The sequence below is a fragment of the Sinocyclocheilus rhinocerous genome, unplaced genomic scaffold (genome assembly GCF_001515625.1).
Source record: "Sinocyclocheilus rhinocerous isolate Xijiao unplaced genomic scaffold, SAMN03320098_v1.1 scaffold688, whole genome shotgun sequence".
Classification (NCBI taxonomy): Eukaryota; Metazoa; Chordata; class Actinopteri; order Cypriniformes; family Cyprinidae; genus Sinocyclocheilus; species Sinocyclocheilus rhinocerous.
Window position 1 is genome coordinate 1,986,463 of NW_015651641.1, and position 14,668 is coordinate 2,001,130.

At 34.5% G+C, this 14,668-nt stretch overlaps 1 protein-coding gene across 1 annotated transcript; it reads right to left on the reverse strand.

The window, feature by feature from the left end:
• Positions 1-611: 611 nt before the first annotated feature.
• On the reverse strand, positions 612-6,223 carry LOC107713296 (prosaposin-like). The gene is made up of 9 exons (XM_016518757.1): positions 6,183-6,223; positions 5,944-6,057; positions 5,781-5,861; positions 4,083-4,266; positions 3,763-3,902; positions 3,596-3,676; positions 1,386-1,496; positions 1,214-1,272; positions 612-631 (listed from the first exon to the last, which is right to left on the reverse strand). The coding sequence occupies exons 1-8, from the start codon at positions 6,219-6,221 to the stop codon at positions 1,237-1,239; spliced, it is 786 nt and encodes a 261-aa protein (XP_016374243.1). The 5' UTR covers positions 6,222-6,223; the 3' UTR covers positions 612-631; positions 1,214-1,236.
• Positions 6,224-14,668: the final 8,445 nt, after the last annotated feature.

A 14,668-nucleotide genomic window follows, 5' to 3' on the forward strand; every position in this document is an offset into this window, starting at 1 on the left:
TAGTTAATGCATTAACTAAGGAAGGTTATTGTAAAGTGTTTCCCAATAATTTACCATAGTAATAGTTTCAGATAAAACACTATAGTGATATAGTTATTTTGATGTGACAGTGGTGTCTAACACCAATAACTAGTAACTATGATATTTTATCCGAAACTATGGTTACCACAGAAAATATTTGTAGGGAGCATATTGAACATCCTCTAATAACTACAAAAATGTTTTAGTTGAAAAATATACATTATCACTGATCAAATATTTAAAGATAATATTGTAAATGAACTTTGAATCGACCTCTCTGAACGCTTGTGCAAGCCACTGAAAAGACTGATAAAATATGGTGAGATCAATGATGTTGCTTGAGCAACAGTATTTCTTTTTATTAAAATAACAGCTGCTCCAGAAAACTTGTTTTTATACTGGGTTTGTTCTATTTTATCTTGTTTGCTGAAGATATCATCCAAGCATATGACTTTGTGACCCTCGTTTTCAACTTGAAAAGCAAATATAACCATGAAAATCCAGGACAGGAGGAAAATGGCGTTGGTCCAGCAGGTCCATCAGCCTTTCATATAAGCTGTTAATGCACAGATGCTGAGATGTTTTTATACCTCACACAAATGCAAGAAACCTTTGATTCCGTTATTGGAAGAAAACACAAAAACATAGTTTAAAAACTCAAAAACTGATCAATACATACTGTCAGGGATATGGACCTGTCTGTGTGTGTTTTTCTCCCCATGTGCGCCGTGACCTAGTTTTCTCCCTTGTCTTATTGCTTCATTTGATTCACCTGTGTTCATTAATTATCCCTCATTAAGTTTAGTATTTAAAGTGTAGTCTGCCCCATGTTTCCTTGTCGGGTCTTGAACGTTGTGATGTGCTACGTGTGTCTCCAGCCAGCTCTGTGTAACCCTTGTTTTGGATTATTAAAGACTGCTGTTTGTGATATTCCCTTGTCTCCTCGTCCCTCGCTCCTCACAGTAGGCAATCGTGACACATACTGGGTTTTTATGTTTATATGTTAATGTTGAACCAGAAGTTCACTTATATTTGATGTAAGGCAAACTGAACATATACGAGTCATGCTTATGAAAGAGGCTGCTCTCTGTGTGTGAATAAGGTAAACTGGGTGTAATGACTCAAAGCGACAGTAAGTTATCAATTTATTAGCAATTGGTTGACATTTGGCAAATTATAAGATGACATTTACCATGTATGGACAGCAGAAACAGATTATTCCCACACATTCTTCTGACAGAAGGAAACTGCCTGTAGGAGTTCCATAAATATATAACTTAAAACATTCAGAACATAAGATAAAGATTATTTGAATGCTAGAATTTGCACACTTATTAATTTAAAAAGCTTTTCAGTGCACTTACCCCACAGTCGACAGCAGTCTGGAGGTCTCTGCAGCTGTACATTGGTCCCAGGCTACAGGGGGCAGCAGCAATGACAGGCTTCCTCTCACCAGAAACACACAAATTTGCCCTCTAAATGGTCAAAGAAAAGAGAAAAATATCTTATTTGAACATTTCAAACTATTAAGTTCATTTAACCATATCATATTTGTTAGAAACTCAATTGAAGTTTATAAAATGTATTCAGTTTTTGTGAAGAGTCATCTGAATGGTGTACACTCACATGATATGAAGACTGTACTCATTACTACGGTAACGTTTTCCACTCAATTATGTCGTAATAACATGATCCTATGTCATTAAAATGACTTTTTTTCCCCCTTAAAACGATGTTTTTTCACAAAAATGACATATTTTGTCTTAAAAACAATGTTTTTCTCGTTATAACAAGATATTATATGGTTAAAAAAAGACTGTTTGTACATGATGTGGTAAGCCTATACCTACTGATCTATAGGCCTATTCAAGAATATAGGCTATATCAGTGCTTTACACCAGTGGTTCCCAACCCTGGTCCTGGAGGCACCCCAACACTGAAAAGGAGACATGCAAAATGTGCAGTGTTGAGGTGCCTCCAGGACCAGGGTTGGGAACCACTGCTTTACACAACAGATTTCAGGTAAACAAATTGGTGTGCTCACATTTATCTTTGGACAGCAAATTTTTGCAGGTGAAATCATTTTAGTAGGAATCTATGCGATCAGGAAATTCACGTGAGGGTGAAAGATTTCCTCACGCACATTTTACATTGGATTCAAGCTGGTCAATCAAATTCACCAAGCTGACCAACTAAGCCTTGAAAACCTGCTTGGCTTAAACTTTAAAGTGACATCTGGTTGAGTTGTGCTTCATAAACTGCTAAACAATTGACAATGAACAACAGACCTTTTTTAACTTAACTATTTTGGATAAAAAAAAAGAAAAAAAAAAAGAACAATGGTAAATGTGACCCCACATTAACATTTCTTAAAAAGACAGTTCACCCAAAAATGAAAATTTGCTGTTCATTTATTCACCCTCAGGTCATCCAAGATGTAGGTGACTTTTTATCTTGAGTAGAACAGTAAAGAAGATTTTTAGCTGAAACCGTGCTTGGTTAATAGGGGTTATGCGCAACAGACTTCCGTATTCTGTTAACCGGGTCTCGTCGCTTCCGGTTCAAGCGTTTTGCATATGCTTAGTTAAATATGAAGCAGTTTTACTCAAGATGCCTTCAAAGTAGATACCAATGATGATCATAACCAATGTCCATCACATATGCGGACCGATATCTAAAAGTTTTTTTTAATTTTTATTCTTTTCACATTTAGATATAAAAATTGAATAAAACGTCAACAATAAAAACAGCTAGCTAGTTTAACTGATTATCTTAAAAGTCCATAGATCTCGCTATTATTTAATACGCTGTTAACACGTTCTCCGACAAGCGGAAGCAATGAGACCTGTTTTCCGGGTTTGGTCAGGTGATGTTCGACATATACCCTATTCATAAAATGCAAGTCAGCGGCTGGCCGTTTTTGAAAATAAAAAAAGCATTTCAAGGAACACAAAATTAGGCTAATACCCGTAGCTCCTGACTATATATTGAGGTCTTATGAAGTGAAATGATTGGTCTGTGCAAGAAACTGAACGTTGTTTACAACATTATTGTCTGAAATCCAGAGCCTTGGGCAAACGGGTAAATCTGATTCTTTTCTGTGACCGTTTGTTTCAATGAACTGGTTCAGTTCACTATACATAATCACACAATGACGTAACATATACTCAATTATATTATTAAAGCACCCAACAATGATGTGAAACGTGGATGTCTTACATGTCTAAAGCATATAAAGTGAATAAACTCCTCAGTTCAGACTGTCGGAGGAACCGGAGCCTTGAATGAGTCTAGCAATAACTAGCATCATAGGGTATGATGGCTGAGTGTTTTGACTCATTTCGAGTTTGAGTGACTGTCAGGCACGTCTGAAAGTGAGTTTTGATTTAGTAACTTGTAGATCTGTGCTGTTTCAGATGGTTCAGTCCAATTTGGTGAACTTGTTCATCTAGTTCATTAAAAAGAACCGTTTAAAAAAAAAAAGATTCGTTCATGAACCGGACATCATTCCGGACTGCTTCATAAGACCTCAGCATATTGTCAGGAGCCATGGGTATTCCACGGGTGTTTTTACCTTACAAATGTCCAGCGCCCCCTGCTGTTTGCTCAGAAGCACACGGAGCTGGTTCCCATGACGCTGCACGTAAGTCTCACACTAGATGAGATGTAGAAATTATAGTAAACTTGCAAATTAAGGGCACTCTAAAGTCATTCATTTAAAGGAGCAGAATGATGTGTAACCTTTGGCATAGCACTGGGGTGCAGCTGGCAGACGGTGTCCAGGAATGAAGCAGCCTGGAGCTCGGTGGCATTGGTGCCCAGATAAACATGAGTCAGAACCGCCAATGTAAGGCAAGAATCACAATCCGAAAGTGCCACAGCTGCTGTTCGATAAAGAGAGCGGGAGGAAGAAACAGGGTGGGAGGTCAAATAATTTGTTTATAGGGACAAAACAAAACAAAATGATGAATATTTTTGTGAATTGTTCCTTTCATTATGTTACAGAATTGTTAATTTAAAGGCAAAAAAAAAATACTGTAACCCAAAGTCTGAACTCTAACCATTGACGGGATGCTCCCATATTTCACAAAAACGAAGCAGCGTGCATATGAAATTAGGAGAAGTGTTGTTCAGTAGCATGTCAACCAACAGTTGGACGTATTTTTCAACCATCTTATTGCACTGTGGCTGAACCAGAGAAGGAAACTCGCTGCACAAACTCTCCAGCAGCGCAGTTATGATGCTCTGTAGGGTACAAAATCACAGAAACACTAGGAATCAAGGTTTTTCTAATTAAATGTAAGACTTTTAAGACTCCAACTCTGTGTATGTTTTGAATGGCATACTAACATACTATTCCTGCAGTGTACAGTCTGCATACATGAAATATTCAGATGATCTGCTACATTTGAAAAAGTGTATAAGAAGCACTGTGTGTGGTGTACTGTATCCCACAACACAATGCACTTGATTTGGCCTTTTAATTCCATTGTGGAAAAAAAAAATTAACCGCCTAATTTCAGCATTTGTTTTGACTCATTTGATCAGACTACCAAAAATTTTTTAAACAAAATTGAATTAATGCAAAAAAATCTTTTTATTTCAAAGATGATTAGATTGTGTGACAACAGTGTAGCATACTGAAACATTTATTAACACTTTTAACTTACTAGTTAAATGAAATTCCTGGTGAAAAAGAAGTGCGCTTTAGCATGTTTTTAAAAAGAGTAGTTAGAAATAATATCCTTTAATATAATATACTTATTAAGTGCAATTTAAATATTCAGTTCAGTTGTTGCCTTAAATTGGTAAATAAGCTTGGTTGTATAAGTCATTTCAACTTAAACTGGCTTAAACATTTTTAGTTGTATCTCATATAACTTGTAAAAAAGTTGAAATTGCTCAACTTATTTTGATGAGTTAAAGTAATGTAAAAACACAAGTTGCCATGACATATAATTTTTTTACAGTGTGTGAGCTGAATGTAATTATTTTTGACACATAACTGAATGTTAAATGCAATTTAATGAAATGTATTATAATTTAAATTCATAATAAATGCAATTAGCTGAATTTTAGAGTGCTCTTTTGACCCACTTAAGTAGAACTTAAGTACATTTTATATGTAATTTTACGCCTATTGTGTTTGAAATACTACTGACAAGCATATGTTAAACTAACACATGTCATTGCTATTGAAACTTGTATGTCGTACAGTATTGAAATATATTTGTAATTATACCATTGTCATGATTAAGTTGCAATTCAGTACATTTAAAATATATTAACTTTAAATGTAATATTGAATATCACACTACAGTTGAAATTATAATCAAGTACTTTACATGTGCTTTAGTATGTCAGTCAACACTTCAAAAGAAGTGTACTTCTTTAAAGCATGACAAAAGATGATTAAAAATGATTTAGAATATAATTTAAAGTAAAACATAATCTGGCATTATTACAAAATGCACTTTTTAAAAGTGTACTGAAGTTTGTTAAGAAACATAGTCATTAAAGTGTACTTATTAAGTGCACTTAAGTAGCCTTTTATTTTATTAATATGATATTATCTGAAAGTACCGTTTGTTTATGTTTTAAAATACTTTTAAGATTTTAAGTACACTACAAGTGCACACTGAATACAATTAATCCCACTTCTTTTTCACAAGGGATAGCAAGCAGTGTATACTACACACTATTGAGTAAGAAGTATGCTATTATTCTGAACTCTGCCCATGTGTAATGTGATTTTTCACCTGAGTCCTCTCTCTGGGAAACAGATACTCAAGTGTGCTCACAACGTATGTGCAAACAGAGCACTGAATGGACGTCTCTATCTGTGTTAGAGAGCAGAGAATCTTAGTCCGCTGTGCAGAACATGCTAACAACAGCATCTAAATCACTTCCTCTACGTGTTACCTTCATAGTTGTCACTGGTACAGTTTTTGACATGTGCTTAAGCAACAGTTCTCTAATCTTGGTACTGTCCCGTCCTCCACACATTCCAAGAAAAGCACAGATGTCATTGGGTTGCTGAAGTGAGAGATTGATGGGATTAGCAGTAAAATAAACAGCAGTGGTTCTCAACCAAATACGAACCGAAACAATACCATGTCCTATAGATCAAATGCATGTTTTAGTCTAACTATATACCGTACCATCATGCTGGAAATGAAGGTGATGGCCAGAGGAAGCATCTTTTCCACCTCAGCGTGGCAGATTTGAGTGATTTGGGGAGGCAACTTATCACACACTTGCTCAAGAGTGGCAGCTAATTTGGCCTAAAAAAATTAGATGAATGATTGCATTGATATTACAAAACAAAATTGATTCACGGTGGCTCCAAAAATGATTTGGACATCAAATCTTAAAGTATGAATGCTATTACAGTTACAAATATCAAACCAAGTGGCATTTATTTTAAATGAGGATTTTCACTTTTCATGCAAAACATTTTACAAAAACCATAAACAAATAATTTTGACACATTTTATTCACTATAACATCTGTCTGTGTGTGTGTGTGTGTGATCTACCTGGAAGTCTTCATTGGAAAAGAGGTCCTTCAGGAGCTCAAAAATTTGAGTGCAGTCCTGACACATGTCACCCATCTACAGTATACAACATATTGTAGAATATTCAAAGTTTCTATTGCTTTATTTGTAAAAATTTGGTCTTATCAAATGTTTAATCTTAAAGGCGCAGAAATAAAGAGAAGTGAGACTTGTGGGACTCTTAAAAGTTTGCGGTTGGTGTATTTCAGGTGCTGTGCGAAGGGCTTTGAGGATATGAAAATGATAACTTCTATTTTCTTTAATCAATCAACTGCATCTGTCTTAGAAATAAGAATAATTCTGGATCTGGAATATGTGTTTATGACATTTAGCATTATCATTTTTCTTAGCCAGGAGGTCATTTTTTTAAGAAACAAAACTAAAGAAAATAAGCCCAGTCCAGCCGGTTTGAAATGCAGATTTACAGGATCGGTTTGTTTAACAAGTATGTAACAAACGAAACAAAAGCAACATTCCTAAAACTCACCGCATTGTCATCCGCACCCATCAGGACATTCGTCATGCCTGTTCTATCAACAACAGATCTTGTTTTGACTGTTAAAAATAAAGCGTTTTCAAGAAACTCACTGAACTTACATGAAAGATGAAAACGACAGTGCAGGCTATGTTCAGAATTGCATGCGTTTGGAAAGCATGACAATATTATTGTGAGAAATGTGTATAGATGTAAAATGTAAACAAATTCACACTAGTTTTGAGGGAGATATTTTTGTAGAAAAACATGAAAAAAAAATTTGTAAATTGCCTTGTTGGCTAAAATCAGGCACACTTTTTAATATAGCTCATGATAATATTTCTTGTCACACACACCATTATTCCATATTTGTAATTCAGTAAATACTCACACAGATCATTTCATTTACCTGAGCCTAGAAGGGCAGTGAAAAAGAGAAACACCAGTTTAAAGGCAGTCATGTCTTCAGTCACCGAAGGTCGCAGAACCAATGTAAAATTCTCAAATTTGGCCCTGTATATAGCGACAGGAAAGTTCACCTCAAAGAGGAACTACCCTTTATATATGACGCCCCAAAAGCACAACCTAGGCGTGATAACATAGAGCCTGTGCAAATGAGAAAGCTGTAGGCCTACTGTACAAATACTGTTGCTTAATCACATTATTCAACAAATAAAGCCAATATTTGTCACGTTTCCAGATTTGTAAGTCTTGCTTGGGCATGCATTTCTAGTTAAATGGCTCATAGTCGGGATAGAGCCATTCTAAAACACATGGCGGACCATAAAACGGGTGAAAAAAATCTCATAGACTTACTCTGATGGAGGGACCTGAGTCATTACTAGAGACCTGGGTCTGCTCTTTTGAACTGAGCATCCAACTAGTAACCACACAGCTTAGCAAATGCACAACGACACATTAAAAACTATTCAGAATACCTTAGCAACTACATAGCAATCCCACAACACCCTAGTAACATGGTGGCAAATCTTGCACAGGCACCACCAAAATAGCATTTGTAATAAAGTGAATATTTAACCAACTGAAAGAATTGAAAAATACTTACACTCTTCTGCATAGCTGATGGGTTTCAGAACAAACATTTCATGTTCAGTTTATTCAGTAGATAAATACTCACATTATGTCAACGATGGGATAATCCTAGTCACATATTGTCACTGATTAATGAATTTTTTTCAAACTCATTTTAATATTACATTAAATGTTGGCATTGTATAGCAATTATAATAATGATACTGTCACAAAAGAACATATTTTGAAGAGTGTTAATGTCAATGACTACCATCAAAGGTTTGGTTACATTCTTCAAAATATCTTCTTTTGTGTTCAACAGAAGAAAGAACCTCACAGGTTAGCAACAACTTGAGGGTGAGTAAATGATGATAGAATTTTTAACATTATAAATGTCTTTACTGTCACTTTAGATCAATTTACTGCATCCTTGCAGAAAAGAAGTATTTTTCCCCCCCAAAATGAACAGATATAGATACAGGTGCATCTCAATAAATTAGAATGTCGTGGAAAAGTTCATTTATTTCAGTAATTCAACTCAAATTGTGAAACTCGTGTATTAAATAAATTCAGTGCACACAGACTGAAGTAGTTTAAGTCTTTGGTTCTTTTAATTGTGATGATTTTGGCTCACATTTAACAAAAACCCACCAACTCACTATCTCAACAAATTAGAATACTCCATAAGACCAATAAAAAAAAATTTTTTAGTGAATTGTTGGCCTTCTGAAAAGTATGTTCATTTACTGTACATGTACACAATACTTGGTAGGGGCTCCTTTTGCATGAATTACTGCATCAATGCATCGTGGCATGGAGGCGATCAGTTTGTGGCACTGCTGAGGTGGTATGGAAGCCCAGGTTTCTTTGACAGTGGCCTTCAGCTCATCTGCATTTTTTGGTCTCTTGTTTCACATTTTCCTCTTGACAATACCCCATAGATTCTCTATGGGGTTCAGGTCTGGTGAGTTTGCTGGACAGTCAAGCACACCAACACCATGGTCATTTAACCAACTTTTGATGCTTTTGGCAGTGTGGGCAGGTGCCAAATCCTGCTGGAAAATGAAATCAGCATCTTCAAAAAGCTGGTCATAGATAGATAGATAGATAGAATACAATAGAACCTTACTGACCCTAAACTTTTGAATGCTGATTCTATGTTAACAACTACTAACCTCCAATGCTTCTGGCTCCTGAAGGGAACTCACTTGACCAGCAGGGGGAATATAAGCTCACTGTATGCTCCAGTGTTTCTAAAGTAAAATGCAAGCTTTAAATGAAACCTTCAAGAAGATTACTGCAGAACGCCACCTAGTGGATCCTCACATGATCTGGTAACACTTTAGAATAATGGTCCGTTGTTAACAAGTAACTATGCAGGAAGTAATAGGTAGTACTACATTAACACTTAAGTTAATAGGCTACTATTAAATAATAGAGGAGCAAGATTAACTAAGCAGTAAGTAGTAGCAAATTTAGGACAAAGGTAGTTCCTTATTAGATATTTGATAATTATTAAATAAAAAATATCCTCATTGAGAACTAGGCCTACTTGTGAACTATGACCAGTTAATAAAGAATAAACAATTAATTGCTTATCACAACAGTAACGTCTTAAAAGTGAACAACTGGGTTCTTTGTGGAAACTAATTTATGAATTTGACATCCCCCAAATAAATCGGCTACATTTTAAAATTGTGACTACTACTCTTACCAAAGGATGGATGTTCTCCGTTTATTTAAAACTTAAACATAGAATAATAATAAAAATGATAATTCACTTAAAAATGTTAATAATTAGGAAGTGATGCTGACAAGCTCATGATTCAATTAGTTCACAATTATGAGCACTGTTTCGTGTCAGTTCAATATGTATCCCACTCCAAAAGACCTACTGGCAAAATATGTCAAATGTATGACTGTACAGTATGTCAGATATAAAATGTTAAATAACTTATTAAATTACTTAGTAATTACTGAGTGGTTAAGGTGTTTTTCACTTTAAAATAATGGTCCAGATCACTAGTAGTTCCTTAGTAGCACTTTAGCTTTAAAGTGAAAAATACATTAGCCCCTCACTAATTACTCAAGCATTACCTTGTCAGCCTGCAGGAACTACTAGTGATCTGGACCAGTTGGCCATCTTATTAAAAAATGATCCTGTATCTTAATAGGAAATTATAAAAACACATTTTTTATGTTTATTAACACATTTTATCAAATATGTTTAACAATGTATTTATTTATTTACAATATTTAAATGTAATATTGTAACACCTTTTTCTGTCTCTTTTCTCTAAACACAATTTAATTGTGATCATAGTTTAAAGCTGTATACTCTGCATGTATGTTTTGCTTCTCTCATCCTTTTTTCACTCCAGATTTAACCTCATGCCTAACCTTTGTTTCTGCTTTCTTTTTCCTTTCTTACATCTCTGACTTGAATTTACTAACTGCACACTTCTGTTTTCTAAAAAAAATCAATCATACATGTAAATTATAAAACAATCAGAATGTTAGTTTATTTCATGAATGTGAGTAGAATTACTGAAGGTTCAAGGTGCCTCGCTGTATCTAGCACATTCAGCCAAAGTGGGCAAGCAATATTTAACCACCTTACAAGAAAAACAAAAAATCATGTATTTTTTGCATTTTAATCCATGTCAACTGCAGCAACAAATAATACAAGTGCTGTCATAATAATATGTGTTTACATGCAGTGATCAGCCTTAAGTTAGAAAAGAAAATTCTTGCTACTTTTCATGATGAGAAAGTCCTCCTTTGTAGTGTGACCACAACCACCAAGGTAAAACTATTTTATCATTTAAAGAAATAGTGGTCCATTAAATACGGCCATGCTCAGAAAGTGCTTAAACACATTTAAGCACAGTACAATCAAGCATAAAGGGCCCACTTTATCTGAATTCACCCTATGTTTTACAAGAAAATACCATTTCAGTTTTTCTTCCTCAAATTTGTAAGTTTACTTCAATGTTAGGCTACTTGCTTTTTCTTTGTAATTGTTTTTAAAACACAATAGTAATTTCTAAATGTGAAAATAGTTTACATAGCAATTTTTTCCCATTGTAGTTACACAGCCAGATTTATTGCCCACATATCAGATTGATGAATTATGCAGTATTATGTTTATAACAGCGTGAAACACAAACGTTGTTTCCATTGCACTGGGCATGAATTTGTGTAACTGCGGTTAAGTTGCGTTTCTTAAGAAATACATTGTTGAACAACTAGGACTTATATTAGTTGCATTGTTTTCATATGTTTGGGTAACTTTCAAAGCTTCCACATCATTAAGCACAACAATATAAAACGCAGTGGTATATTTGATCAGACTTCCTTGAACATTTCCTTATTGAACTTGGTGCACCTTTATTCTATAAGCAGTAAAAAAAATTTTTTTGAAAAAACAAAACAAAAATCGTGATGTGCCATACAGCAGAGTAAAATCATCTATCACTTTGACCATGGCAACACTAGCCTATATAGAAGCTTGCGCTTAACAGCTTTCATGGATGTTTTGCACAACAGACGGTTTATGGCTAAAAAAAAAACTGCGAAAACGTGCTGCACCTTTCGCATTACTGAACTGTCTATAATCATTCAGTGACCTGCAGTAAACATTTCCAGTCACCTAATTAGTGATTAGTTTTTAGGAGACCTTCCTCCAAAATTCAGCTCTAGTTCTGATCAAATGCACTTGAACCAGCTAATAGATCCTTTTCACAGACTGTGATGACACATTTCCACAGTTACTAACATCGTATATCTAGCAGGGTTTTTTTATGTTTTCATTTTTAAAAATGCTAATGTACATTTATAACACTATGTGTTTTTTTATTTTTTTTTGCCATGGCATTAAATAACAAAACTATAGCTAATGCTGTGTGGAATGCAACCCTTTAAATGGTACTGGGAAATAGTTCGCGCAAAATCGTCCCAGTACTTTAGTACTGTACATTTAGTTCTGGAACTAAAGCGGTGCGAAGGGCCATTTAGACTGTAAGCCCCCCGACTGAGCCTGGTTTCTCCCAAGGTTTTTTCTCCATTTCTGTCACCGATGGAGTATTGGTTCCTTGCCGCTGTCGTCTTCCGATTACACAGACACTATTGGAAGAGAGCTGAACTGGATGATGACATCACTGAATCATCAATGAACTGACTTTAGCTGGAAAAATTACTCTGTTTTTGTCCTCTTGTATTATTGACAAACTATTTTCCTGTTTGACAAGTTAAAATCAGTAACTAAATGAGATAAAGAATTGCTGCTTTGGAGCTTTGTATGAACATACAAAACTGATACAAAAGTCAATACATGACGTTAACTAACAACATAACATTTAATTATAACATTATTGCATTCAAACAAGCATTTTCTTTAAAGCTGCTTTGAAACAATATGTATTGTCAAAAGCACTCTACAAATAAACTTGAATTGACTGATTTGATTAAAACTTAAATTGAATAAACAAAGTTAAATGAATACAAATATAAATAAAAAATTAATGGCAAAATTGGAATCTAATCTAATGGAGATCCAGGTAGCTTTGTCGAGTCTAGCTTTGAAATGTTTAATTTGTTACAGCACTGAATGAAATTCATTTAATAACATCACATCTGCTCAATCTGACACTGCCAGGCTGTATATCTAAAAGATATCCATAAACCATATATTTGAAAGATTTGGAAGAAAGTTTGTTGCTTCAGTTAAATGAAGATAATTATCCAAATTTATTAGTGACCACTGATCTGATCACAAATCCAGATTATTTTTTAAAACCTAACTGGATCTAATACGGGTCTTATATTAAACTAAGACAATGATTATCTTGGTAAGACTTGTCAACATTAAACATTTCAGCATGAAGGATGTTGGGTAATATGAAGTGTTCCTCCTTCCTTGTGCTTGCCCTGCACTGAGATTGTGGTCTTTTCAGTTCTGAAACCCAGAAGTTCAAGGTAAAACTCCTGAATTGTTTGTCTTTAAGGTGTACAAAGGTTTCTTCCTTGACTTTTCATAGAAATCCAGCCCATACTTTGTTGTTGTAAAGTTTCTCAATCCTAGTTGTAATGGTATTTCCTGCATTAGGTCACTAACAGTTCATTTGTGTATTTTCATGTCATTTCCAACTATTAACTTTCAAATAATAATCTGTTAAGCATTAAAAAAAGCAGTATTGTTAGTTAATGATTTTAATGAAAGCTATTATATATACCAAATATAGAAAGATCACAGAAAGAGAAGTGTTATGGTATGCAAACCATATAACCACATGCATTACTGGCTGGACAATGCAACAATCAGCACTCAAATGGTGGTTCACGGTCCGAAAATGGGCTGCAGATCTGCTCTGACAGGATCACAGACATCAGCAAAAACACTGCTTAAAATGATAAAATGCATATAATCATTCCCAGATAATAGGATACGTATATAATCTTTCCTGGATAATAAACAGGTTTATCACTTTTTGAAAGGAAGGAAATGCGTTCCATATTTTAAGAAGACACTTTTGTTGTTTCCATCAAGGGCTGTTTTTATAACATAAATGAATAATTTTCCAAATTTTTTTTGAAGGGCTTTATGATGTGTGTGTGTGTGTGTGTGTGTGTGTGTGTATGACAAACAGCCTACAAACATCCACACAGTCCCAAAATAGCCTTATTTGGGAGAAGAGACCATTCTGACATACAGTGGCATTTCCCTAGAAACTTACAGGCTCTATCAAAAAATAAAAAATAAATAAATGCATAAATAACTAAAAAAAAATACAGCACAGCAGAGAATTTGGTATACATGAAATGAGCAGCAAAAGTGTCAAAGAAAAACATTTGGGAATATACTGGAAAATATAAAGCAACATATTAAATAATATTTACATATATTTTGAACTAGTGCTTATATTTCTCAATATACTGCAATATATGCATAGACCATGTATGGCTACATATTGATATAAAAAAATATACAGCAATGGAAACAAAAGCTGCACTACATTTTTTACTTGTAATAGCTTTGTTGAAACATTCAGTTAATTAATTTCTCTTTCATGAGGTAAACCATGGTTTTACATAAAGCTGAACCCATTCATAAACTTTTTTTCTCACTTTTGTTTTGTTTCCCAGTATTGTTTGCATAGTTACACATTTCATACATGAAAATAGGTTTGATTGTAGGCCTGTTTACTGAAAACAAATATTAAAATTTTGTTAAAGTCTTCTTAAAGGCAACATGGTAGGTGGAAAATAAAATTTGACATGTATAATTTAACTGATTGATGTACTATATGTAGGCCTACTATATATTAGGGCTGCACGATATATCGTTTCAGCATCGATATCACGATGTGCGCATCCGCGATAGTCACATCGCAGGATGTGCGATGTTTAGTATACTGATCGTTATATTTATACTGATTGTTTTATTTTTCTCACACACAGACACAGTGTCTACACCGGACTCGACAGCTGTACAGAGATACCCATTTAAATTAAATTTAGTAGCAGAGCTACTGCAAGGGATTTTCAGTGCTGGAAATCCATTTATCCTTTGTTGAAACTTCCGC

Coding starts and splice junctions, on each gene's coding strand:
- LOC107713296 (XM_016518757.1), bottom strand. CDS start 6,221: ATGCTTCCTCTGGCCATCACCTTCATTTCCAGCATGATG. Junction 5,862..5,943: donor TACCAGTGACAACTATGAAG/GTAACACGTAGA, acceptor TCTCTAACACAG/ATAGAGACGTCCATTCAGTG. Junction 1,273..1,385: donor AGACTGCTGTCGACTGTGGG/GTAAGTGCACTG, acceptor GAACTCCTACAG/GCAGTTTCCTTCTGTCAGAA.